We start from the raw sequence: 25780 nt of genomic DNA, 5'->3' as shown, positions 1-25780 counted from the left end.
CCCGTGTTACTTATCAGCTCCCAAACTGAATTGCCCAAATCCTTGTGCAAGCATGAGTTTTTGGAGCAACTTGGTGTTTCATGACAGTTGTCTTGAAACTCTGTGCTTCCATAGTTCTAAAAGGTGATTTTGCTAGCAAGATGCAAAGGATGTGAACAGGGCCTTGTCTCTTCCTCCTTGAAGGTAATAAACACAAGTGTTAGGGAGGTACTTGATGAAATGCTTCAAATCAGGGAGAACAGAGAGTTGAGCAGGTCACTGTGTTCTAATCATCTGCCTCAGCATTGTACTGCTGAGTGCAATTGCTGCTGAGACCAACTGACTGCCTTTTGCGTGGCTTCTAATGAAATGTCCTTTGCAGTGGGGGAGAGATGCCAGAGCTCATTTTGTTGTTGTTGTCGTAGAAAGAAATGGTATAATTTAGACATATATAGAAAAGGTCCCACCTGGCTTTTTGGAAGGGTTTCAGCTGGAATGTAACAGATCCCATATTCTTCTATAAAAAAGTGAGCAGTAATTTTCAGCTGAACTTCTCTCTCTTTTACAGTAGTGATTTGGCAGACAGGAGGTGTAAGGAATGGCAAGGTCACTGACTTTCCTGAGAAAGGAAAGCCACAGCACATGCTGGGGCCGGTGATACGGAGACAGCTGCCGAGGACAAGCCTGATGGAGAGATCCCCCCCAAGACCTGCTCACTATTGGGGTCTGCACAGGAGCCCTGGGGTGGCCCAGAAACCCCAACAGACACATGTCCTAGCCACTGCTCAGCCTGCCCTGCTGGTAAGATGCCTTCCCAGCCATGACCTCTGGAGAGGACTCGTGGGGACAGTTATGGCAGAGCATGTGCTTCTTCTCCCAGCCTTTTTTTGCTTTGTGTTCACTGCTCTGTCAATCCAGACAAACACCATCTATTATTTGAACAGCAGTATGAACATGGGCAACAGGTTAGAACAAGGCAAGCTGCCAACATTTCCTCAGTTTACTTTCTTCCTGCACTATTTTAAAGTTTGGTTGCTTAAAAGACCTATTCCAGCCCTGGGTGTCCTCCTGTCTGTGGAGGCCCACTGCCTGCTGTCCCCTGCACTGTGGTGGAGCGCTTCGGCCCCAGATGCGCTGGTATGAGCCAGCAGCTCTCAGCTCAGCGTTACATTTCTCAGCCACGGCTGCAATTCAGTCAGTGAATTCCTTTAAGTCACTACTTTATTCTACACGTATGTTCTGCAAAGGGTGCACTCTGCAGTCTGTCCCCAGAGCCAGACTACGAAGCAAACTGCCATGGCTCCTCCAGGCTGGCTCCTTCCCTCAGCAGCAGCCAAACGCAGCACGTGGTCCCAGGCAGGAGAGTGGTGAGCAGGGAGGAAGCAAAGGTCAAAGTCGAAGAGGCACGAGTCACTTCAGAAGGGGGGAACAGGAATCCACGGCTGCCAGAGGCCACGAGGAGGAGACCACGGCGCGGACCTCAGGGCTCCGGGCCCGGCTGCTGCTCCCGGCTCTGCAGCACCAGCCCCCGCAGCTGCTCCCGCTCCAGCGGCTCCTCCCCTGCGCGACACAGCCCCACGTCACTCAGCGCCCGCCCCACGGCTGGCACATGGCCAGTGCCACGGCCCCGCCACCCTCCCAGCTCCCACACTCACAGGCTTCGATGGTGTCCGGGACGCTGCGCATCCCAGGGACCGTGAAGCTGGGCTGGGCCTGCTCTATCTCCTCCAGCAGATTGGGGCTGTCGGACACCACGGAGGCGGAGCGGGGCCGACCCGCAGCAGCTCCCTCCATGTGCTCCAGCACCGCCTGCTGCAGCAGCAGCTCCTTGCTCCTCTTCTCCAAGAGCTCTGCACGCGAGGGACGGGAGGAGGAAGCCTCATCAGCCCAGGCACTGCCCCGGGCCCTGCCCGCACCCACCCGCCCCATGCCCCAGCCCAGGGCCTGCGGGTGGCCCCGAGCCCGTGCCACAGGAGGGACCCCGTGTGGGACAGCTCAGTTGATGGCCCTGAAAGCGGGGGCTGGCAGCCCAGGGCCTGGTAAGATGGGCAGCCACAACTCACCCAGACACTGCATCAGGTTCTCATCCACCACCTGCCCCTTTGCTCCCAGCTGCCACAGGATCTCTCTGGCCTCACAGCCCACAGCTTCCAGCACAGCTGCCACGACGGGCTGCAGCTGGTCCAGTTGTTCTCTGGTCAACTGGCATCTGCTCTCACTCTTGCTGGTTGCCACGAAGCTCTGTGCCAGGTTGTCCTGTTGGCAAAGTGTGTGTCAGGTGTCCCAGCAGCTCTCCCCTGCCCGGGGAGACAGGGCTGCCAAAGCCCAGGCAGGGCCCTTTGCTGCCCAGGCTCTGCAGCCACAGGCCAGCCCAGAGTGCCCAGGACATGTGCTGGCACACCCAAGGCTTTGCTGCCCTCACACAGGCAAAGTCTGGCTGCTGTACCTCCAGCTCCTGCAGAATGTGAAGGTTCCTGCTCTGAGCGTCCTCCTCCTGCCTCACAATGGCCGACATCTCCTCCTGTGTCAACACAAGCACAGGCAGGGGGCCCTGGCTGAGTGCCCACCACAAGGGCCCAAGCCAGCCTGGGGACCCCCACCCCGGCAGCAGGGACATCCCACTCCAGCCCTCTGGGGACCGCTGTCCCCGGGCCAGGAGGGCAGCTGAGCACCCCACACCAGGCAGCAGTTCTCACTCCAGGCAGCCCCACGCAGCTCCCAGGCAGCTCTCGGCCCTCCTGGCTGCTGCACTATTTCTCCAGGGGACACGGTGGCAGCACTGACACACTTTTAGCCTGGAACACACCTCCACATCCTTGATCAACCGCTTCAGCTTCTCATTCTCATCAACCAGCTTCATGGCATGGTTGTAGAGGGCAGTGCTTTTCTTCTCATTCCTCCTGAAGTCTTTCAGCATTTCCTCAATGTTGCCATCCTTTGCTATCTCCTGTATATGCTGGTACACTGCCTCCACGTCTCTCTTCCGCTTGGCCAGCTCTCTTGCCTTCAAGGCTGAGGGACAGACAGAGCCCAGGCTGTGATGTCGCCACAGGCTGCCCTTGGCAGAGGTTGCCCACAGGGGCAGCTCCCAGCCTCTCCCAGCCCTGCCTCTGCCCCAGGGGCACCTCTTGATTTGTGCTCCCAGCTGCATCTGTTTTGCTCCCATCTCATACCTCTTCTCTTGTCAGCCTCTTGCAGCAGCTGAGAGCGATCAGCCAGCTTGGTGCTCATGAAGCTTCTTAACTTGTCCCTGTGCTCACGGAGACGCTGCCGCTCCTGCAGCTCATTCTTGAACAGAACAGCGTCTTTGCTGTGTCTTTCCTCGATGACCGAAATCCTGGCCAGGGTCTCCTTCCTGCACGTGGGAGCAGCAGGTTACACCATGCCTAAGCTGAAGGATTTGTCTTCCTGGCCTTTCCCAGGCACCACTGGGCCTGAGCCAGGAAAGCCCCCATGATGCTGGGCACCTGGCCCAGCTCCCCTCCACATGCAGCTGCCTGAGCCCAAGGCCAGCAGCCCAGGGAGAGCTCTCTGGGCTTTGCTACCCCCAGCCCTTAGCAGCCATGGGCCCCTGGTCAGTCCTGCCTCTGCAGCTGCCATCGCTCTCTCTTCACAGCCACAGTCCCCGCTGGCTCTGCCTCTCAGTGCTGCCTCTGCCACAGGGGCTGGACAGGGGCACCTACCGCTGCCTGTAGGCTTCTGTGGACTCCATCACAGCAGTGATCATCTTCCTCCTCTGATCCTGCAGCTGCTGCTGGTGCTTCAGGTACCAGTTGTCCAGAATGGCTTTGTGAGCTTGCAGTTTCTCATTGTTTTCTTGCATCTCCCGATTGTTGGCCACGATTGTGTCAAAATGAACAGTGTCCTGGAGACAGAGAAGCAAAAGGCTTGGAGCTGCTGCAGGATCCTGGGGCTCAAGTCTCTGCTGAAAACCCTTGGCCAGGGCTGGGACAGACACAGCTGCAGAGTTGAAGTTGTCCCTGTACCACCACCCTCCTCAAGACACAGGAGGCATCAGCAGGCCAGGCTGCTCATGGCAGAGACCTGATGCTGCCCTCACCCAGGGCAAGGTGGCTTCAGGCAGCTCGGTTTCATCACTACACAGGTGCAGACCTTCCGGCGTCTTGGCATGGCACAAGGGCTGCACTGAGGTCACCCAGCTGGAAAGAGCCTTGGAGACCTTCTGGCAGCAATCAGGCCAGGGGAACAAGCCAGGGCCTTTATGCACATTGTGAAAGCCAAATGCATCATTTCCCTTTGGCCCCAGCAAAAGGCCTTTTGCACACAGGCCCCAGCGTGGCCCCACACATGGTCTGCAAAGCTCTGCAAGGTGTTTGCTTACGTGGTTTAGTTGCATCTCCAGGGTCTCCTTCTGCTTTTCCAGCCTGGACATATCTGTGGCTTGCCTCACCTTCACTGCTCTCTGGTTTTGCACTGCCACCTTTTCTTCCAGCTCCAGGATCTGCATACACACACACACATAGAGGCAGCTTTAAGTTTCAAGGCCTGAAGTCAACGCCTTTGACATGGAGGAGTTGCAGCCCTAGGGCTCGCTCTGGGACTCTCTCTGCTCTACCATGCTCAGCCAGGCTCTTACCTCTTTGTCCAGGTCAGCTAACAGGGCTTTTCTCTCCCTGATCAGTAAGTCATACTGATACTTGGCCTGCAAACATTGCTGGAGCTCCTCACATTTCCTTTCCTCCAGCTCAGCGTTTCTCTGCGACAGGATCTGAGCCAGTGTTAAGGCCCTGTCTTCGTGTTCCCGAGTCAGGGACTTGATCTCTTCTCTGTGGAAACGGTACAACAAATGCCACTCAGCACATCCCAGCTGCAGGGCCAGAGCAGGTCCTGAGCCCCCGCCATCCCAGCACCAGGGTCCCCAGCTCCCGAGCCCAGGGCAGGGAGGAACTTCCCGAGCCCAGGGCAGGCAGCGAAGCTGCACTCACCGCTGCGCCTGCAGTCGCTGCTTCACACGGTCAGCATAAAACTTCTTCCTGTCCAGCGCTGTCTGAAACTGGATGTGCTGGCGCCTCATCTCAGCCTCAACCGTCTTCTCAGCCATCTTCAAGGACGACGGCAGCCGCTGCTAGAGAGAGGGACAGTTTGGGCACTGGAGCAAACGTTCAGCTCTGTGCTGCCAACCAAAAGCCCTTCCCAGCCCTATTTCCCACCCCTGCCTCCCCCAGCTGCCGACGTCAGGCCACAGCCTCAGCCCTGGCACAGGAGCCCAGGCAGAATCAGCCCCACAGCCTGCTGGCAAGAGCCAGCCTGGCTCCCCACTGACTGCCTGGCCCAACACACCTCAAAACTGAGATCCAAAAAGGATATCCCTTGAGAAGATAGTCCAGAGTGGCTCTGGAGTAATCTCCTTTGGGACTGGGCCCCACTTTCAACCTTTGAACGCTTCATTTCTCCCAGAACACTCCTCCACTTGCTCCGCAAGGGAAGAGAGGAGAGGCAAGAGGCCGTCAGGCATCTGCTGCTTGCTCTGCTCTGCACCCTGCAGTGCTCTGCACTTTATGCAACAGGCACTGGCTGGTGCCCACCACATCAGTGTGACATCACAGTGTGGGAGGGTTCTGCTCATGACATCACTCTGTGGGAGGGTTCTGCTCATGTCATCACCATGTGGAAGTGTTCTGCTCATGTCATCACCATGTAGGAGGGTTCTGCTCATGACATCATTGTGTGGAAGGGTCTCCATATGAAGGGACGTCCACGTACGGGGTTCTCCATATTAAAGACATTCAGCTGGTGAAGCCTGCAGAGACAGTGTCTGATCTATCCCATAACCTCGGGCTTTGAAGCCTTTCCCTCCGTTGGGAAGCAGCAGCCCCGGCTTCGCCATCCCCAGCAGCGCTTTGGGGCCCAGGAGCTGCCCTTCCCTCCCCTTCCTTGCTGGCCCCACAGCCAGCTCCTGGGCCTTCCTGCTTTGTGTTCCCTTTGCCCGTGGACAGGCAGCAGCCACCACATCACAGCCATTGCTGAGAGGAACCCAACATCATCTTGTGTTCAGCAAACTAGAAAGCACATTGTAGACAAAACAGAAGAGGAAGGAACAGATGGACCTTAAGCTTCCAAATGATGGAACGCTCGAGTCCGTGTGCAGAGTCAAAGCACAAAGGGGTTTCCTTGATTGTTCCCCCTCTAGAAAGAAATCCTTGTTGTGAGCACCACTGGGCAGCAAAATAGTTTGAGGATATTTATAACACCTTGGCAGAGTCCATTTTCTAATCAGAGAAGCTGGTGTGGGGTGAGGCTTGTTACTCCCTGCAGAGAAACGTTAGCTTATTAAAAAGATCACTCTGCAGGATGGTTTTAATATCTCTGCCTCATCAGCCAGTTTGCTATTCAAGGGTCGGATCCTTCCAGAATGACGATGTTTCCAGTATCCAGCTCTTGGGTCACAGCCTGGATGGTTTTGGGCTCTCCCCCACCACCCCATTTGCCAGAGCATTCCCAGGAGTGGAAGGGACTCAGCACCATGTAAAGGTGCTCAAGTCCCTGAAGGATTTGTCCCTGGAAAAGGGGTCACAGCTGTAGGATGAGATAAAAGAGATTTACAGCAAGGAAAACAAGGCCAAGAAAGTTGTTCTGGAAACACACGACCAATTTCCCTTTTAAAGAAGTCAGCAGAGTCCAAGAGACCAATTTGCCCCACAGACCAGAAAGGATTTGAAGGCGAGCACTCGCTGCCGAAGGGCTGGGGAGGGCTGTACCCTGGGAAGGTGCAGCACAAAAATAGATGTAAATCTGCAGAGGCTGTCACGTTGAAGTAAATCTGAAGTAACTCTATTGTCTTGAGCGGGGTTACTTTGGGCTTGCAGCAGCATGACTAAGATTAACATATTGGCTGGGGCGTGCTGGGTACAACAAGCGTTTGCTCAGGGAAGTGGAGCGTTAAAGCTGCGTTTTGCAACGGGCAAGCTCTTGTGTTCCAGACACTCTGTCTGCTTATCTCCTTCCTCCTGGCAGATCTCAGGTGTGCTGAGGATCCAACGTGTGCTGAGACTGCAAGGCCTTTGCTTTATCACCCTCATGAACTTGAACTCTGCTCTGGCTCCACCACGGTAATAAGCTGTTATGAATATTGTATAACTGTCAGCAGGAGGAATGCAGCGTGTGCCGTGGGAGCAGTTCATGCAGGGAAGGGAAAGGAGGAGGAAAGAGGTTGACATAGTCATCCCTGCAAATTGAAGTAGGAGTAAATAAAGCAATTAAACAATATTCAATCAGAGATGCAAAGTGAAAAGCGGAAAGGCCTGCACAGGCCATCTCCCTAGCAAATGCAATCCAGTTTAGGAGCAGAACCTCACTTAATTGCTCGTAGCTAAGGCAGAGCTACATGTGAAGTAAAACAACAGCAGAAGTGTGAAACTGTACAGATGCTCTCGGAAGAGCAGGCTAACTTCTGCATCCCTAAGGCTTTCAAGGGGCTAAACATCTGATATTGATAAGTCTTTGTAGGGGGGGAGACTCGTGTCTCAAGTTGCTCAGGAGCTGAAGGGCTCAACTGTCGTGAGTGACGGGGCCAGCAGTGAGCAGGCAGCAGCGTCCGCTCTGAAAGCTGGTGATGGCAGAAGCGGCAAGGCCCGCGCAGGGCTCGCTGAGGGGCTGGCAGGGAGCGGGAAGGGGCCAGCGCCTCTTTCCCAGCTTCAACGTGGCCCTGTGAGCCCCACAGGCCTTCAGCCCACAGGCCATGGCAGCTCAGGCTGGGATTCTGGCGTTGTTCGCCCTGTTTTCGGGCTGGGGAGGGGGAAAGCCCAGACACCCCACACGCCCCACAGCCTCGGAGCGGGAGCCATGAGGAGGCAGCGCTGACACGAGGCCGAGCACAGCCCAAGCCTCCCGCCACAAGCAGCTGCCGAAGGCTTTGCTGGTTCGGGCCGGGGCTGAGCGGGGCCGGGCCGGAGCCCGGGTCAGCGGCGGGAGCGGACAGTGGCAGCAGCGCACTATTTTGCGTGGCGTTGGCGGAAGGATCGCGCGGTGGCGGGCACGCACAGCCGCCGGTCGCCGCCGCCCCGCCCCGCCCCGGCCGCCCTACAAAGCGTTCCCGCTGCGGCGCGCGCCGCGGATCCGTGCGCCGCGCGAGCTCGGCGGGGCCGCGGCGGCCATTTTGCTCGGTGGCGGCTGCGCCGAGAGCGGCGGCCGAGGGGGGCGCGGGGGGAAGCGAGGGACGGGAAGGAGGAGAGCGGGGAGGAGAGGAGCGGAGGCAGAGCTAAGCCGAGCCGGGCCGCGGAGAGGAGTGGCGCCGGCGGAGCGGCGAGCGGAGGGGGGGGGTCGGGGTCCGCCCGGCCGCTGAGAGGCGATGGCGGATATAGACAAGCTCAACATCGACAGCATCATCCAACGGCTGCTGGAGGGTGAGGGGCGGGCGCGGCGCGGGGGGCCGTGGCGGGGGGCGGCCGGGCCGGTGCCCCCAGAGCCCGTCGTGGGCCGGAGCCGGAGGCGCCGAGGCTTGGTGCGTGCGGAGCCGCCGGCGCGGGCGGCTCATGGCCGCGGCCCGGCTTGTCCCGCGGCGCTCGTGTTGCCGCGCCGCTGCTGCCCCCTGCTCGCAGCGCGCTGCCGGGGCCGCGTCGGGACCCGCCGGCCGCCCCTTCTCCTCGCCGGCCGCTGCGGGGAGACGCTGCCCTGGGGGGTGTTTGGTGGGGCGGTGCTTTTGAGGAGCTGTGTTTTTCTCTTGGCTCGGCCCCACGCAGCTGCGGCGTGTGCTTGGGCGGCCGCTCAGCTGCAGGACAGCCTTTCCTTCTTGCCAGCTTTTGTTTGTGTCCTGGCTTGGATAGCGAAAGGTCAGGCCCAGGAAAAGTAGTGCTGTTGTAGAACTTAGTTGGAGTTCCAAGCCTGGTAAATGTGTTATGGGATTACTGAAGTAGAAGCAGGAGAAGGCAGTCGGGCTTTTCCTGTGATCCGTTTTGGGGTTGGCCTGTTACCAATGTGAACTGCCCCGGCTGAAATTCTTTAAGGGCTTCTCTTGGTAAATGTAGACCCAGATTTTCCTGAAACTGGTAGCATGATTTGTAGGTGCCAGGGCCTGGATGCCCCGTGTTTGGGGACATCCTGATACATGCTGAGCTCTGTTGCAGGCGTCAGTTTCAACTCTTCCTTGATTCCCCTCTAGTGTACCTAGTGCAGTTTTGCCAAAGTGGATTTTCTTCATGTGGATTAAGATAATCCTAGAACGAGACTGGAATGATTCTGAATGGTTTCTCTTGTTTAAAGTGAGCTGCACTATGTCAGTAGGTTCTGTTCTTACCCAGCTGATGTCTGTGTTACTTGTCTGGAGGAGATGTGGCTTGTGAATCAGGCTTTAAAAGGTTTCCCGACAAGATGTCTTAAGAGGTGCTTTGTGCACCCAAAGATGTTACCTGATGTTGCATCAGGTGCCAGAACTGAACTGAAATTCCTGTATTGAGATTTCAGCTGTGGTTTTGGACTGTTTGAGACAGTGATTGTCTTTCAGGATTTAGACCAGTGACCAGTGTTCGTAGCCTGTGCTCCTGCTCTCTTGTGTTCCTTCTGAAATGTCTCTTGCAAAGATATTTGTAACAGAGTAAGGATGGCTCTTGGTGGCAGCTGGTCGTTTTGATACTTGTGGGTTGTTTTCCCAGAAAGGTCAAAATAATAGTGCCTTGTAGCAAACACAGCATTTTGGGTCAAATGCTAACTTGTGAATTGCTGAGTAAACACCATTCTCTTTGGTCATTTAAAATGCACTGGACTTCTCCTTTCCCTGGAATGATGTCTGTCTGGGAAGGTGACAGGAATGAGCTGCCAAGGTGGAGATCTGTGTGGTATGAAAGAGAGGGGAAAAAAATCACCTGCAGGGGGTGTAAAGATTCTCCTCCTCCTTTGATTTGGGGCAAAGTAGAAGGTCTTTTTCAGGTCTGTTTTGGTAGACCAGCTGTGCAGCGGTAGTTGTGCACAGTGTGGTGTGCCCAGAAGTGTTTCAAGTGATAACCCTTCTCAGACAATGTTGTACAGAGAGTAAAATCACACTCCAGCATGAAAACCCTGCCAAACCTGTGTTACTTATCAGCTCCCAAACTGAATTGCCCAAATCCTTGTGCAAGCATGAATTTTTGGAGCAATTTGGTGTTTCATGACAGTTGTCTTGAAACTCTGCGCTTCCATAGTTCAAAAAGGTGATTTTGCTAGCAAGATGCAAAGGATGTGAACAGGGCCTTGTCTCTTCCTCCTTGAAGGTAACAAACACAAGTGTTAGGGAGGTACTTGATGAAATGCTTCAAATCAGGGAGAACAGAGAGTTGAGCAGGTCACTGTGTTCTAATCATCTGCCTCAGCATTGTACTGCTGGGCAGCTGTGAGTGTGAGCTGCTGGTCAGAGGGAAGGGTGAAGAAGGAATGACTTTTTGTCTTGTTCCTAGTGTGGAATGTGAATAATGTATTTGTTATGGAGGTTTGCTTCCTTTCTGTCCTGACTGCTCTGATCAAATCGCACTGTTCTGACTTTTCCCCCAGAGAAGTGATATTGTCCCACCTGTGTAAGCCTGGTTAGCTGAAATCATTGTTTTGTTTTTGAAAAGGTCTGGAAGTGGATGTTTAGCTTCTCATGCTAAGGTCAATATTTGAGCAGTATTTCTTGTTCCAAATGTTTATAGTACAAAGCCATTTGGCAATGAAATGTCATAAAACCCCTTTTTCGGTCTCACTGTTCTCCATCTTGGCAAGCTGTTCAATAAAAACATTGAAGATGCTCCTTTTTGCTGTAATTGAGTCTACATTTGTGACCTGCTTGACTAAGGAGAGTTGTGTTCTGCTAGGAGCAATTTCCTGGGTACAGGCTGTCTAATTTGTTCACTTCTCAGTAAGTGTGGTAACATCAACTTTCACAAGAGTAAAGCTTCCCCAGTGTAGGAGAGGGCAGCATCCTGCCCTGGGTATTGAAACGCTTCCTGAGTGTCCCTTGTAAGGGATAAAGGCTCAAATCTTTATGGAACTTACTTTACTGAGGAGTAAGAAGGGGCAAACACGAGAGCAAACTTCTCTCCTTCCAGGAGGAGTATTGTAGGCAGTAACTTTCTGGTTTTGAGCTTGCATGTGTGTGTGTCTGTGCAGTCAGAACTGCCAGTAAGCAAGGTGGTGCTAGAAAAGCTCCGTGTGAGATGGAAAATCAGTGGTGTCTGGTCATGGAAAGGGTTCCAGAAAAGGGCAGAATTGCTGCTGTGCTACAGGTGAAGAATGACAAATCCTGAGATGCCCCAAGGGTGAACGTGGCTTCCTCTCTGCATCATGTCAGATGCTGTTCCTTAACCTGAGCCTCTTCATCTAGTTTCCTGCATTTAATCTGTTGGCAGCTCTTTAGGGGTAAGGAGGGTCTCGTTTGAGAATTGTCCTCCCAGTAACATGCTTAGAGATAAAGATTCCAATGTAGTAGTCTTACCATGGTGAGGAGAATTAACAGGGTAAAATGGCGCAATTTCAATATGCATAAGTGGAACCCAAGTTGAGATGTGTTTCTCTAAGGCTTTTCCATGCTGCAGCCTCTGCAAATGCTATTCAGGGAAAGCTAAGTATGAATGGAGGCTACTTTGGCTAAAGCCATGCAAGGCTAGAGTGGTGGTAGCTGTGCTGAAAGCTGGAATCCTGGTGTGTGCACTAAAATCAGCAAAAAGACTAAATTATCAACCTTTCCTATTTGTACACCCCCAGATTTCTATTCCTGGCAAAGCCCGTTGTGTAGCTGTCAAGGAGATATTCTCTCTAATTTGCTTGAAATGGGGAAAGAGGATCATCCAGTTATTAAAAATAGTTGAGCCAAAAAGTGTGGCTCCACTTTTGCTGGCAGTAGAGAAGGCTGTTTCGTACAACTTCAGTTCTCTGATGGTTTTTCTCACCTTTTTGCTAAGCACAGCATTGCCTGGCTCTGAAGGGTTGTTGCTTCATGTGCTGGGGGGTGTGTGTGTGTCTGATTATCCCAGATGTGGGTCTGAAATGTGGTCAGATTTCACTTGGTGATGAGTTGGGCTGCTGTGATAGTTTCTAACAGATAGGCAGCACTTTTTGATCTCAAATCATCTTAATTTTCCATAGTTTGTATAGGTTAAATGTTCGTTGTTTCCTGCTGTGCTGCAGCAGTTTCCAAAGTGATATATGAGCTCAGCATTTGAAAGATGAGGCTTAGATTCCTGAGTGCTGTGGATTCAGACAAGTCAGTTAAATGCTGTGTTTGTAGTCCAATCACTGGAGGAATTTGTCATCTCTTGTGATTGTCACAAGTAGCTGTCACTACAGAGCCATCTCCAGCATGGAATTGTGCTCCAAGATGAGAGCTTTGCAGTCCTGCAGGATCTTGTGGTTGATAACGCTGCTGTGAACTCATGTGCTGCTAAAAAGGAGACCAGCTCTCTTTCTTTTCAGAGGCTTGTGCCTGGAGGAGTTGCTTTTCAGCTTTGATGTTGGATTTGAAGCAATGTGATCACAGTTGGTAGAGCTGCAGCACAGGAAAACCTTTTCACATCAACCACTTCCAAGTTACTGATCCCCTTTGTGCTGATGGTGCAAAACCAAGTGTGAAAGTCATCAGGAACTGCTAAAAACAAGCAGAAAAACAAGCACAAGAGTTGTGGGAATGTGTCTGGGATTGCAGCCATCTTGATGTAAAGGATAGTAAAGCTGAGGCACTTGTTTAATGAGCCAAAGGAATGAAGTGACCTGCTGATAGATAACCTTGATTCCATCCCTGCAGCTGACAGCACTTCAGCTGCTGCTTTTAATGCCATGCTGAAGGAAAACAAGACATTTGGATCACTGACATTCCTGGTGGCTCTGCGTTTTCTGCTGGTTTTGAATACTTTGCTGAGTATCCATCCCTTTCATGTGTACCTAGAATGGGCAAATACACTTAGTTTATAATAGTATTTGCTTTTGGGAAAGGATTGTGTTGTACCAAACCCAACCTTGGCCACTGCTCATAGTGGGTGTCATATAGAAGTCTTTGCTCTACATGCATCTGGTCTCCTCACTGTTCTACCTTCTTGATCCCACAGTTCTTGACACATTTACCCTTCCAAATAAATGGCTGAAACTTATCCCAGATGTCAAATGGTATCAAACTCCTGGCAGCTGCAGCTACCCTTTGTGCTAATTCTGTTTGGCACCAAAACAACCGGAGAGCTGTTAAGTTTGTGTTCTTCCTTGTCCTTCCTTTCCCTCTCTGCTGGATTGCTTGTAATGCTGCTTCATTTGAGAGTCAACATCAGCTGTGGTTTTTGTCCTTGTGTTGGAAAGCAACACTAATAGTTGGAGCCTGTGTCCAAGTCAGCACCTCTGCAGAGATCATCCATGCTCATGGAGGGATCTTCTCTGGAGTCTTTCTGTCCTGTGGAGAGCTTATTTTTCCAACACTTGTAGGCTGGAGAAGGTTTCACTTGTTAGAAGGCTGCCCAGACAGGGCATTGAAATTCAAACTCCTGAGAGATGATTATTTTATGAACAGGAGCATCTCTGCCCAAAAGCAGCTGGGAATCTATCAGCCTGGAAATAGTGCAGCACTACTCTGAGACAAGGCAGAAATAAAATATCATTTGAAATTGGTTGCTTTTTGCCCTCCCTCAGCTGATGAATCTGTAGCTTGTTCCTCTGCCATTCCCCAGATCCAGGCTGTCATTTCTGAGAGAGGTTATTTGTTATGCACCGAGAGAACAAACGGGCACGTACAGTACTATTGAGCTGGGCTTTTGACTTTATGACCAAGCTGCCAATTAGAATTGTACTGTCTGATCTCTACAAGCTGCCCTGTTTTGGTCCAAAAAGCAGAGAAATGAAGCTGGAAATGCAGCATATTTTTCATAGTGGGTTATTTTTTTGCCTTTTTTAGGGGAGACTAAGCTTGAAGACTCAGAGAAACCAGACTGAACATCCTGCATTTCCTTGCCAGCTCTTCATTGTGGATGAGAAAATCCTGATGCTAAAAATACAGATTTCTCAAACCAATGTGCAGTGCTGCAGATTTGATTGTTTTGAAGCAAAAAAAGCCCTGATTTTCCAGCTTTTTCAGATATATAGGTCAATGTTAAAAGAAACTGATCACTCTCCTTTCTTGTGTGCTGCTTCCATGGTGGATGAAAGTGGTCGAAGTGTCGTTGGCAGGCAGACACTGTGCTGCAGAGCTGAATCAGATTGTCCTGTTCTTTCATCCTTCTGGTGTCTGTGCTTGTGAGCTTGCAAATGGCAGCAAGGCATCCTTGTGTCCTGGCAAGGTTTTCTGCAGGCAGATGACTAAAACTGCATGGAGATTCTGCTGGTTTAATCAGAATATATGGGAGAAAGAGGAAACTTGTGTCAGGAACAGTCAGTTTTGAGATTTACATTTCATCTTCAGCAAAAAGTGAATGCAGATGATTTATTCATGAGCTTTGGTGACTCAGTGCATTACATCTTCTGTGTAATATTTTATACCTTTTAATTTATGGGTGTGAGAGGATTTGGTTTTAGTGATTTCTAACAAGACCAAAGCTTGGCAAGTTGGCTTCTCAGATATAATGCATTACCTCAAAAACAAAGGTGGCTATAACATTTCACATCTATAACTCAGCCAGCTGATCTCTTTATGCTATACATTTCTGTTCCTTATCACTTCTGGCTATGTGGCATTTTTAGTAGCTTGCCCATTGCTTTGGGAGGGTTTGGAACATGACTATGGATGAAAAAATTCCTGTGTGGCTGAAAAGGCCTCGTGTGTGATCAGCTGCTGTGACAAAAGGTTTAGCTTGCATTTATGTGCTTCATTACTTCAAATATTTTAACAAGACATGAGGTTTTGTGGTAATTCCAGGGTTGCCATGTAAATGTCAGTGTCAAGTGAGGAATGAAGGAGTGTGTATGGCTTGAAAGCAAACGTTAGGGCCGTGACTTCTGACCTACGATTAACTTAATGGCACTGTCAGTATGTGTTGTGATTGGCACGCAGGTTAGTGGTGAAGCTTGTTTGAATACAGTTGGTGTGTTTCAGGGGAGGATTCTGTAGGGCAGCCTGGTGAGTTTAAGGGGATTGTCAGGGCTGGCAGGAGTCTGGGAGTGAGTGTGCAGGATGGAGTTGTTCTGGTAGTAACACTGAGTTGTTGCTTTTCCCAAAACATACCTCGTGCCCTGCTCACCAGCCTTTCCTCCTGCACTTCTCCCTTCTGGATTTCTTACACTGCTGGTACTGAGATTTGAGTCATCTGTAGCTTCCAGATCTCTCCCGGTATCAAGGGAATTAGATTGAAATGGTGCCTGGGAGATTATCTTCCTGAATCCCTAAATAACATTGTGTAGGTTCCTGTCTTTGAGAGCCTTCAGGGCTCGGTGCTTGCACTTTTTGGCAACTAAAGTCTGAGCCTTTTTGGGTAAGAGCATAGACTCCAGCCTCAGTGCCATTCAAGTTGGACTCAGTAAGTTGCCAGTGTAGTGACTGTGTTTCTGGAGGTGTTGGTGGAGTGTTTCCAGGCATCTGGGGCCAAAGCTCTGAGGTCGTTGGGCTTTGATACAGCTCAGCTAATGGGTTCTGTTGTAGAAGATAATTGCTCTTCTTCCAGAATCTCACTGGAATTTGTTACAGGTTGGGTTTTTGCTTGAGCCTTATCAGTGCTCCATGTTGTCACTGGTAGTGACACCAAAATACAATCAGCTTCACTAGTAATGGCTCAATCACAGTGTTTTATTTAGTCTTATCCTAACCCTGATAAACACTGTTGTGTTTCATTTAGCCATGGCTACTGCACTGCTGCCATAGAAATGTCATTTGTATTTCTGGGCAGTGAATTGGGAGGGTGGGTGGCAGATAAGAGGAGGGAAAGCCATGCTGGTGTGGCTGCAGAAACTTCAGGCCAAGCTGATGTCCTTGTTGCCTGGGCTAGGAAAGAAAGCTTTAATGGCTATCAAGGGGAACTAGTGATGGAGAATTGTTGCAGTGAGGGAGATGGAAGCAGTAGTGGAGGGAGGGGAAGGATTTGGAGGAGCAAGTGGTGTGAGGCTGGGAGAGGGATCTCCCACCAGCTTGTCCTTTACTGTGCTCAAAGGCAGTGATGATGAGAGCTGTTCTGTCATTGTGATCCAAAAATGTTTCCTTCTGTATAGTTCTGACCTTCAAACTGTGTGTGTGTCTCTCTTTCATGGCTGCTAAGGCAATGTAGACTGGGGCAGTAGGGTACTGACTGGTGGTGCTGGAGTCATGTTTGTCTAGACACTGTCTTGGGCAGGTTTGGGGGAACTTGCATGTTCGAGCTTTGATGTTGGTGATTAAATGGGAGACTTGGTTTTCTCAAGCTTCCTTCAGACAGCTTTCCAGAGAACCAGTGTATCACTGCTTCATTTAGAAATGCATATATAGATATAGTCATGTTGTCCAGGATGGGGTTTAGAACTAAATAGAACTAAAGGGATGCTATTTAAAATGTGCCATTTAACGGGGGAAGTGTTGAGCTGTGAATTCTGCTAAACACAAGGAACATACAACTGAGACAGAACACAGTCCCCTTCCTCTGGTGACACAGCAGTGCAGTGTCACCTCAGCAGGCTGCTATTGCCCTGGTGTCTCTTGTTCTGTATCTCAGTGGCATTTAGTCAGGCTCTTAAAATAACACATGGGATTTGTTGATTTTGATAATGGACTTGTGACTCCTCCTGACAGTGCGAGGATCAAAACCAGGCAAAAATGTCCAGCTGCAAGAGAATGAAATTAGAGGGCTGTGCTTGAAATCCAGGGAAATCTTTCTGAGCCAGCCTATTCTACTAGAACTTGAAGCTCCACTGAAGATCTGTGGTGAGTACTGTGATTTTCATTTGATACTTGGCAGAAGGGTGGGGAGGTGTCAGCTAAATCCACACCTTAAGCAGAGAACAAAGGCCAGGTGCTGTTGTCACTTATTAACACTAGAAGGGGTAAATGGTTGTGACAAGGGAAAATAAACCCCTGCCTGATGTTTAGGAACAGGGAGGGAGTAACAAACATGGCAATTGGAGTGGAGACCAAAGCAATCCAAACCCAAAAAGTAACGTGTCCAGTTTCCTTTTCATTCTCTTGGGAAGGGATTCACGTGAAGTTCTGGAAAGGAGATGTTCTGCATCAGTGAAATAATGATTGGCCCAGTCATGACTGAACAAGGGGAAACAACTACAGTGGTTTGTTGGAGCTGCTGTTCAGAGTCAACAGTGGTTTGACAAGCACAACCCTCACCAAGTGCACTTGAGAAAGCTTGCAGCAAACAGTGTTTTATCCTACTCCAGCAAGGAAGATTTACTTCAAATTGAAGTTGCTTGTTCAGTGTATTGGTAGTTTAATGATTTAACACTCTGCTTGTCAGAAACAAACCCATGATTGAAATCAAGAGCAGAAATACCCTTTTCATTTTCAGTACAACCTCACTGCTGGGGTTTGGATTGCTGAGTGTTTCAAGAGAACACCAGAGCTGGTAGGAAGGAAAACAAATGCCCCACGTGGCCACTTTTCCATGAGTGTGTGGAGATACCAGGGAGGAGGTAAAGGCTCCTGGTCTCACAGCCACTACTCAGAGGCTTTAATGAGAGGTCAGATTTTCATTTGAACACGCAGCTGCTTTCTTAAGAGTCTTGATTTTGTTCTACACGTGTGTGAGTGTTTAAGTAGCTGCATCCTTCACCTCAGTGCAGTTAGCCACTGCATTACATGCATGTCCAATTCAGTGTGCTCATTCAGACACATTGAGATGAAGTGATGTTTAAGTGGGTGATACCTAATGGCAAGGTTTTCCTAGAGAAAGGATTCTTTAAGAATCAGTCCCCAGGTGCAGCAGAAGGTCACTGATGTGTCGTTTCTCACTCCTCACCAGGTGACATCCACGGGCAGTACTATGACTTGCTTCGACTCTTTGAATATGGAGGTTTTCCACCAGAAAGCAACTACCTGTTCCTTGGTGATTATGTTGACAGAGGAAAACAATCTTTAGAAACAATTTGTCTTCTATTGGCCTACAAAATTAAATACCCAGAGAATTTTTTCCTCCTCAGAGGGAACCACGAATGTGCCAGCATCAATAGGATTTATGGATTTTATGATGAATGTAAGTAGTAAGGCTGTGTGCATCTTTGGCTTGGGAGGCCAGGGGGGAGGTGCTCGCTTTGCAGTGCTGGAGGGCTCTCTCTGAACTCGCAGTTCCTTTTGTGGCCTTCGGGGGGCCTTTGGCCCATGTTCTGTCCCTGACTCCATGGAGTCCGACCCTTGCAGTACAAAGCAGCATGAAAGGGGGTAATTCTACTTACTCTCTGCTACATGAGCTGCCAGCTCTCCCTGGTGTGTGTGGTCAGGTCATTTAAGGAGAGATGGGAGAATTATACTTGACATGCTTTCCTAAGTTCACCTCTGTCCTTGGGCTGAGGGATGATGATGAATACCTGTGTTGTAACTTGGAGAACAGGCTGCTCCTTCTTGTGGTTATGTTACAGTCCTTACCATCACCTTCATGTTAAGACCCATAACTTTGAGATGTTAAAAAGAAACAAGCCTTCCACCTTCTCCAGGTGCAGTCCTACTGCACTAATGCTTTGGCCAAAAGCAGCATTTCCTTTCCTGTCTGGGGCAGAAGGTGTGTGAAGCCTTTGGTGTGATGTGTGCTGGGATGGAGCAGCAGGCACTCACTCCTTCAGTGGCTTCAGCTTTCAGGGGGTTGTGACTTGAACCATCACATCAGCTGTTTAACACAGGACTGTGCTTGGATATGTTTGACATCACAAGTGGTCCTTTTGACCAAAGGCTCTGCTGGAGGTGAAGCCTGCTGGCATGGAGAGTGTTTTGCTGTTTGTGCTGTGAAGTAGAAACATATGCTTGTGTTTCAAAGGGTGTGACTTAATAAACCCGGATAACGTAGAGGGGATGAAACTGTTCAATTAACTGGGCACTGAAGCATTCCCTTGATTGGTGGGACATGTTTGTCTTGTTGCTTACAAGATGTACTTTCATGTCTTGTTCTCAGTGAGGAAACAAAGATGTGTGGTATTTCAGAGTTGACTCCTCAGAGATTAATCACAGGCTTAGTCATCTCTTGCAAATGTGTTCAGGGTTCATAGCTGTTGGGAGAGTCCCTTTGAAGGGGAACCTGTAGCAGTGTCATTTTGTCAGTCCTGTTTCTTTGCCTAGAGAGACTTTATGTGGTAAAGCACCAGCAGAAGTGTAAAGAAACTCTGCTTTCCAGGAGTTGCTGCCTTTGCCCTGCAGAAAGCAGCAAATGGCAGCATTTTCTGACTGGATCAAATTCTCTGAGGGATAATTCTCCAGAGCCAAGTTGGGACTGGAGAGTCTGACTGCCAGCAGTGGTGTGTCGTTGTGTTGGACTGACTCTTGCTGTCCTCAGAGTGCTCTGTCATGCTGAGAGAGCCCTTTGCAGCTTTCTCAGAGCCATTCAAGTCTGTCAGTGGGCACCAGAGAAGATGAATTGTGTAGGGATTTTAGCAGTAACTTTTTGTAGATCTTAGTAAACACAAGGCAGCCACTTGAGGTTGGTTGTGGTTGTCTTAGAAAAGCATATTGACTTGTTTTTTTCTCCAAAATGTCTTCCAGGTAAGAGAAGATACAATATTAAGCTGTGGAAAACCTTCACAGACTGCTTTAACTGTTTACCAATTGCAGCTATTGTGGATGAGAAAATTTTCTGCTGTCATGGGGGTAAGTAAGAGTTCCTCAGCTGGTGCTGGAGAAACTAGTCACACTCTGGGATCAGTCCTGGCAGTTTTGTGGGTTTAGGGGGGGAGGGTTTCTCTGCCTTGGCTCATGGGTGAGGTGAGGCTGAGCTTGGTTAGTGTCAGCTTTGTGAATCACTGAGCTGATAGTTTTGTACCTCCACTCACAATGATCTGCTTTTCCTTCCATACCAAAAGACACACTTAACAGCCTGTGCTTTTGAGAAAAGAATCCTTGTAGGGTTTTATTTGGCCTGATGGGTCAAATAAACACACTGTGTGGCTGCTGATATTAGTACCTCTTGTACTTCACAGCTCTTTTAACAGACACTTGCAAAACATTACAGTGAGATTGTTGTAGTCCTGTAAAAGGTGGAAGTGGCTTTGCTTATCTAGTGAGGCTTCTAGAAAGTGCCTTGGCTCCTGGTCCAAAAGCTTGCCAACAAATGCTGGGTTCAAGAAGTCAGCATTGCCACTGGCCTACCTACAATTGCAATGGGGAATCAGTTGGAATACAAATCTCTTTTGTCTTGACTGAATCCCTCAGTCTTGCAGAGCCACGTTGGGCTGAGATGTGTGTGTGTCTCTTCACAGGCTTGTCACCAGACCTTCAGTCCATGGAACAGATCAGACGGATTATGCGCCCCACTGATGTCCCAGATCAGGGGCTGCTCTGTGACCTCCTGTGGTCTGACCCTGACAAAGATGTCTTGGGCTGGGGGGAGAATGACAGAGGAGTCTCCTTCACCTTTGGTGCTGAAGTGGTTGCAAAGTTTCTCCATAAACATGATTTGGATCTCATATGTAGAGCTCATCAGGTATTTTAATGTGGCACATGAAACCACAGAATAGCTCAGGTTGAGGGACCCAAGGGGCTCACCTGGCCTAACCCTGCACATGAGTGCAGGACAAACACAGGACACAGGACAAACCAGCACAGAGGGGCTTGTCCAGCCAAAGTCTAGATACCTCTGAGGAATGAGACCCTGCTCTCTGAGCTTGTCCCAGTGTTTAACAACCCTTGTATGAGCATTTTTTCCTTAATACCCGAACAAGGCTGCCTTGAACCTGGCAGAATCCTGTTTTCCTCCTTGCTGAGGGACTCTTGCTGAGCTGCATCCTGCAGCAGCCTTCCTGTTCTGGTGTAAAGTTTGGAACTCACCCTTTAGATGTAGCCAGTGATTGAGCCTGTGGCTCTGTTAAAGCTGCCTGGCACCTGGGCAGGAAGGAGGAGTCCAGTCTAACGCTTCTGCTTTTCTCTCTAAAGGTTGTTGAAGATGGATATGAGTTTTTTGCAAAGAGGCAATTGGTAACTCTCTTCTCTGCCCCAAATTACTGTGGAGAATTTGATAATGCAGGTGCCATGATGAGTGTGGATGAAACTCTAATGTGCTCGTTTCAGGTACAGTACCTGAGGGTTCTGCCTCCTGGTTTCTGTAGTAGCCCTTGAAATTGGCTCCATTTTGAACTGATGCTGGACTGTAATAGAACCACAGTGTGTGACTCATAGATCCCTGCAGACACCCCCTGCAGACAGGGCACTCCCAGCTTCACAGATGCAATAAGCCCTCATCAGGGTGAGCAGATGAACTGTTGTAGCCTGGAGCTGGATGATCCTTCAGTGCTCAGCCTGCTCTCCCTGGCACCAGCTCTCCCCTCAGCTACTCTAAGCCCTGTGTTGTAGGAGGAATGTGCCCTTGGCCAGTGGCATTCTGAGGGACATTAGGAAGAGCGTTGGCAGCGGGTTGAGGGAGATTCTCCTCCCCCTTTACTCTGCCCTGCTGAGGCCTCATCTGGAGTCCCTGAGGCCTCATCTGGAGTCCTGTGTCCACTTCTGGGCTCCCCAGCTCCAGAGAGGCAGGGAACTGCTGGAGAGAGGCCAGTGCAGGGCCACCAAGGTGCTGAGGGGCTGGAACATGTGTGTGAGGAGGAAAGGCTGCAGCCCCGGGGGCTGTTCAGCCTGGGGAAGAGAAGCCTGAGCTCAGGGGCACCTCAGCAATGCTGATAAATACCTAAAGGGTGGGGGGTGAGAGAATGGGACCAGAGTTTGTTCTGTGGTGGCCAGGGACAGGACAAGGGGTGATGGGCACAAGCTGGAAAACAAAAAGTGCCCCTGGCACAGGAGGAGAAAGTCCTTTGGTGCTGAGGTGAGGGAGCCCTGACCCAGGCTGCCCAGGGAGGGTGTGGAGGCTTCTCAGGAGGTTTCCAACCCCATCTGGACACGTTCCTGTGCCCCCTGAGCCAGGGGAAGCTGCTGTAGCAGGGGCTGGAGCTGGAGCAGCTCTGCAGGGCCCTTCCCACCGCACCACGCTGGGATTTCTTGGCATGTTGATGCCCTCTCCACATGCCCCTGCAACACCTTTGCCAGTGAGTCAGTGGTTTGCTTACAACAGAACCAAAACTTCTGCTAACTGGCTGAACTCTCTTTCCAGATTTTGAAACCTGCAGAGAAGAAGAAGCCCAACTCCAGCAGACCTGTAACACCTCCCAGGGGCATGATCACAAAACAGGCCAAGAAATAGTCTCTTGGGCACTGCTTTGCTGGGACTTGTATGATAGTCTATAAGCTCCATTTTTAACGTGTACTGTTCAGCTTGCTCAACATAGGTAACGTGTTTGTGGTTTTCCTTTTGATTTGATGAATGGCATTTGCTGCTTGGAACAGCAAATGAAAGACTCTTCCTCCCTCCCAGGAAAAAAAAACCCAAACAAAACGAGTTTTAACCTTCCCTTTTGTTGGTGTTCCCACTGTACACTCCACAGCATCTTCCCCTGTGGTGGCTGATGGACAAGCGGCTCCTGCTCTGTCCCACCGGTAGTGTAAACGCTTGTTTTCTCCCGTAGGATCTGAAGAGGGCACTAGTGTGCCGTGAGAGTAGGAGTTGCTGCCTGTTGGAAATGACATGCTGTTGCTACAAACCACTGTGAACTTCATTTTTTTTACGTTGTTTTGTTTTAAAGGGATTGCTTTTAATGTCTTGTCTCATGGACACTTCAGTTTTATCGCTGTCAGCGTTAGAAATAACCTCTCAGCCTCGCCAGCGTCACTGGTAATGATGTATATTTCATTGACACACGGCCCTCAACACTTGCAATGACAATTAAAGCCATTCTTTTAAGTCTTTGAGTCTCTTTCCTGAAGCCAAAGTTTGCTTAGAAAACTGTTTGTACCCAGCCCAGCACCCTGAGCTGGAAGGGCCTCCCCTCCACGCCGTCCTCGGAGAGAAAAGCCAAGGCCTGCCTGGGAACAGCAACTCCAAAATGCTGCTTGGTGTGCTCAGCAGAGCCCCAGGGCCAGGGCCCCACACGCTTCTGGAGCCACCCTGAAGGGGGTTTGTGTGTTTCAGCCTAAGGACTCTGTTAGGAGGAGCCAGCCAGGGCTGCTGATCTCCATCCCTGGTTTCTATGAATCTCTCACAGAATCTTGTTTTTTAAGAACTGATCTTTTTGGAACAGATGACAGTGTACAAAACCCTGGAGTGAAAACTCACTTATTAAATGAAGAAGTTGTTAAATCCTCTCAGTGTTGGTTTGTCACAACTCCTGCTGCCCCAGGACCTGACTTAGAGAAATAAATCGTTCTGGAAACCCAGCCCTTCTCAGTTTGGATTTGTCTGAGTCACAAGCACTGAGGTGGGGTTGATTTAAACAGGAGTGTGGGATTCAGATCCACTGCTCGGGCTTCAATCACAGAGTCATTGAGTTTGGAAAAGACCTTTAAGATCAAGTCGCACACTGCCACAGCCACACAACCCGTGGCCCTCAGCACCTCGGCTTTGAGTGGCTCCAGGGCCCTGGGCAGCCTGGGACAGGGGCTGACAACCCTTTGGGGGGAAGAAATTTGTCCTCCAACCTCAACCCCTCGTGGTGCGTGTTGAGGCTGCTTCCTCTTGTCCTGTCACTTGACTTGGGAGGGATGTGTTCCTCCCTTGGGAGGGAGGGACGAAGAAGGGAAGTTGAGGGAGCTGCACCACTGCCATCTGTGCTTTGTGGAAAACAGTCCAAGATTTGGAGAAGTCAGATGGGATGGGGTTTGTTCTGAAATGGCCCCAGGGCTGAGCTTTGGGGCCTGGTGCCGAAGGAGTTGGTCTCTGTCCTGGCCCACTCGCAGCAGCAGCAGCTCTTCTGCCCCCTGCTTAGCTCAGGGGTTTCCCTTTGCTGTGGAGTGAGCAGAGCTGTCTTGATAATGCATCTCCATTGATCTGAAGCTTTAAATGTGTTTCTCTGCCAGATCAGGGCCTTTTTTGAAGGGTTCTTAATTCCTCCTCCCTCTAAAGCTGATTAATCAACCACCTCTCAGTGACCTTTGAGCTCATTAGCTCAGGTGCCAGATTGCCTGTTAAAGGCTTTCACCCTTTAAATCACATTTGTGGTTTTCTTCATAGCTCTGATTTTTCTCCCTCCTTGTAAACAGTCACCTGTGAAGTCCCTCATTGATCCACTCAGTGATGGAGCACATGGAACCGGCTCTTACTTGACTTATCTCTGGAGGGATGCTTTAACCCCTCTGCAGCCACCAGCTCCCCAACCCTTCTGCGTGGCCCTGTCACACCTTTTTTCCTCTCTGTGTGTTTTGTCTCTCCTCAGATGCCGTGTGAGTGACACGTGCCCCTATTTTGGGCTGTGTGGTTTCTGCTTGGCTGCTTCCCCTGGGCTGCTTCACCTCCCTCAGCCTCCCCAGCTGCTCGGGGTGAGCAGTCCCACGGCTCCGAGGCCAGAGCAGAAGGGCTCCTGCCCTCCTGTAGAGGCAGGAAGGAAGGATGACCTTCTGCTCTCACCACAGGCTGGGATCACACATTTAGGGGCACGTCTCACACCCATGGGTGGGGTTGTTTTCCCAGGGCCCTTCTCCCTGCAGCCCCACAGCTTTGAGGTCTGTGCAAAGGGCAGCCTGGAGCAAGGAGAGACCAGCCCTGGCTGAAGATCTGTGCAAAAGGTCCAGGAAAGTTGTGCTAAACTCAAGTTCTCTTCAGTCCTCATCTTCTGCCTTTTCCCTACACCCACCTCTCACAGACACGTGTCAAGGTCTGGGGCACCATTGATTTGGATGTTCCTCTGGGCAGTTCTGTGCTTCTCTTTTGTTTCTTTGAGATTAAATGAGTTCTCTTTGCCATCTACCTGCCAAAAGGCTTTTTCCCAGCACAGGTCACCTCTGATTGCTCCTGGTTTGCTTTAGGATGTGTCACCATTGTTGTGGCTGCCAGTTCTGGGTTGTTATGTGAAGCTGCAGGACTTTAAAACCAACAACAAAGCAGTTTTGTTCCCCAAGGGTGCTCAGGCCTCTCTGGGAGGCTACAGGAGCCTCAGGCACACAAGGCCCTGGTGTGGATGATCAACCTCTGAATGAGAGTGGTGAATGAGAACTGGATCTAAAAAAGAAAGCTTGAGGGTGCAGCAGCATCAGGTTCCTCAATGCTGTGGAGTGTGGGAAGCCCACAGCCAGAGCACCTGAGCTGTGATGGGGTGTTGGAGGGGCCAAGGGCCAACGTGGGGGGCTGAGCTGCCTCCACCCTGTGCTGAAGGGCCCCCACATGCCATGGACGTGCTCTTGGGTGAAGCTGTGGCTTGCAAGGCACAGCATGAAGCGTGTCCTCAGGGGTTTGAGGCAGCTGCAGGGTTCCTGGGGTCAAAATCTTTCCAAGACAACGGGTTTTCTCTCCATCCCACCTCTTGCAAAGAAGGGCTTGAGCCTCAGGGCCTTTGAGAACATCCTTCTGGCTCTTGTTTCCACAGGCATTTGTATTTAAGTTAAAAAGCTCTTTGTAAGAGTCAGTCCAATTCCTTCATTGCACTGGTCAGTTTCTGCCCCAGTTCCCCTTTGCCATCAGGTGCCTGGCACTGACCCCCAGCAGCAGCAGCCCCTCAGGTGCTGGTACCCCCATCCTGCTCTGGGCATGGTGGCTGCTGGCAGTCCTGGGGGTGGCCCTGGGTTCTGCCCCAGTGCTTTGGGGAGTCTCTGGGCTTCACCCTCTGCAGCTCAGGCACAGGGGCCTGACCCCCATCATCCCAGAGCAGAGACTGATGTCACCAGACCTGGCTGTCCCTGTGGAAGTTAAAAACATCCTGTCCCTGTAAGAAGGGTAGAAACTGGGAGCTGAAGCTGCTGGGAGGAGGTTTAAGGTGAAGCCCCGGACTGAGGCAGCTGCTCCAG

At 50.7% G+C, this 25780-nt stretch overlaps 2 protein-coding genes across 2 annotated transcripts; one reads left to right on the top strand and one right to left on the bottom strand.

Annotated features, from left to right (window-relative positions):
- Nucleotides 1-1181: 1181 nt before the first annotated feature.
- Nucleotides 1182-6488, bottom strand: LOC133627050 (coiled-coil domain-containing protein 63-like). Its single transcript, XM_062010046.1, has 11 exons — nt 5635-6488; nt 4926-5065; nt 4577-4766; nt 4322-4441; nt 3663-3844; nt 3153-3334; nt 2786-2991; nt 2426-2500; nt 2043-2235; nt 1635-1829; nt 1182-1539 (listed from the first exon to the last, which is right to left on the bottom strand). Exons 1-11 carry the CDS (start codon nt 5635-5637, stop codon nt 1460-1462), a joined length of 1566 nt encoding a protein of 521 aa, XP_061866030.1. The 5' UTR covers nt 5638-6488; the 3' UTR covers nt 1182-1459.
- Nucleotides 6489-8179: 1691 nt separating this feature from the next.
- PPP1CC (protein phosphatase 1 catalytic subunit gamma) lies at nt 8180-23221 on the top strand. The gene is made up of 7 exons (XM_062009702.1): nt 8180-8342; nt 16610-16741; nt 17787-18017; nt 19511-19615; nt 20224-20447; nt 20897-21031; nt 22062-23221. The coding sequence occupies exons 1-7, from the start codon at nt 8288-8290 to the stop codon at nt 22149-22151; spliced, it is 972 nt and encodes a 323-aa protein (XP_061865686.1). The 5' UTR covers nt 8180-8287; the 3' UTR covers nt 22152-23221.
- Nucleotides 23222-25780: the final 2559 nt, after the last annotated feature.

This window comes from Colius striatus, chromosome 17 (assembly GCF_028858725.1).
Source record: "Colius striatus isolate bColStr4 chromosome 17, bColStr4.1.hap1, whole genome shotgun sequence".
NCBI classification, from domain to species: Eukaryota; Metazoa; Chordata; class Aves; order Coliiformes; family Coliidae; genus Colius; species Colius striatus.
This window is presented reverse-complemented; position numbering and strand designations above follow the sequence as displayed.

Bases quoted from the DNA above. Each gene is read 5' to 3' on its own strand.
- PPP1CC (XM_062009702.1), top strand. From the start codon at position 8,288: ATGGCGGATATAGACAAGCTCAACATCGACAGCATCATCCAACGGCTG. The intron at 18,018-19,510 runs GTAAGTAGTAAG...AATGTCTTCCAG, and splicing joins TTATGGATTTTATGATGAAT to GTAAGAGAAGATACAATATT. The intron at 21,032-22,061 runs GTACAGTACCTG...CTCTCTTTCCAG, and splicing joins CTCTAATGTGCTCGTTTCAG to ATTTTGAAACCTGCAGAGAA.
- LOC133627050 (XM_062010046.1), bottom strand. The intron at 3,845-4,321 runs GTAAGCAAACAC...CTCTGTCTCCAG, and splicing joins TGGAGATGCAACTAAACCAC to GACACTGTTCATTTTGACAC. The intron at 2,501-2,785 runs GTGTGTTCCAGG...GTGTTGACACAG, and splicing joins GGTTGATCAAGGATGTGGAG to GAGGAGATGTCGGCCATTGT.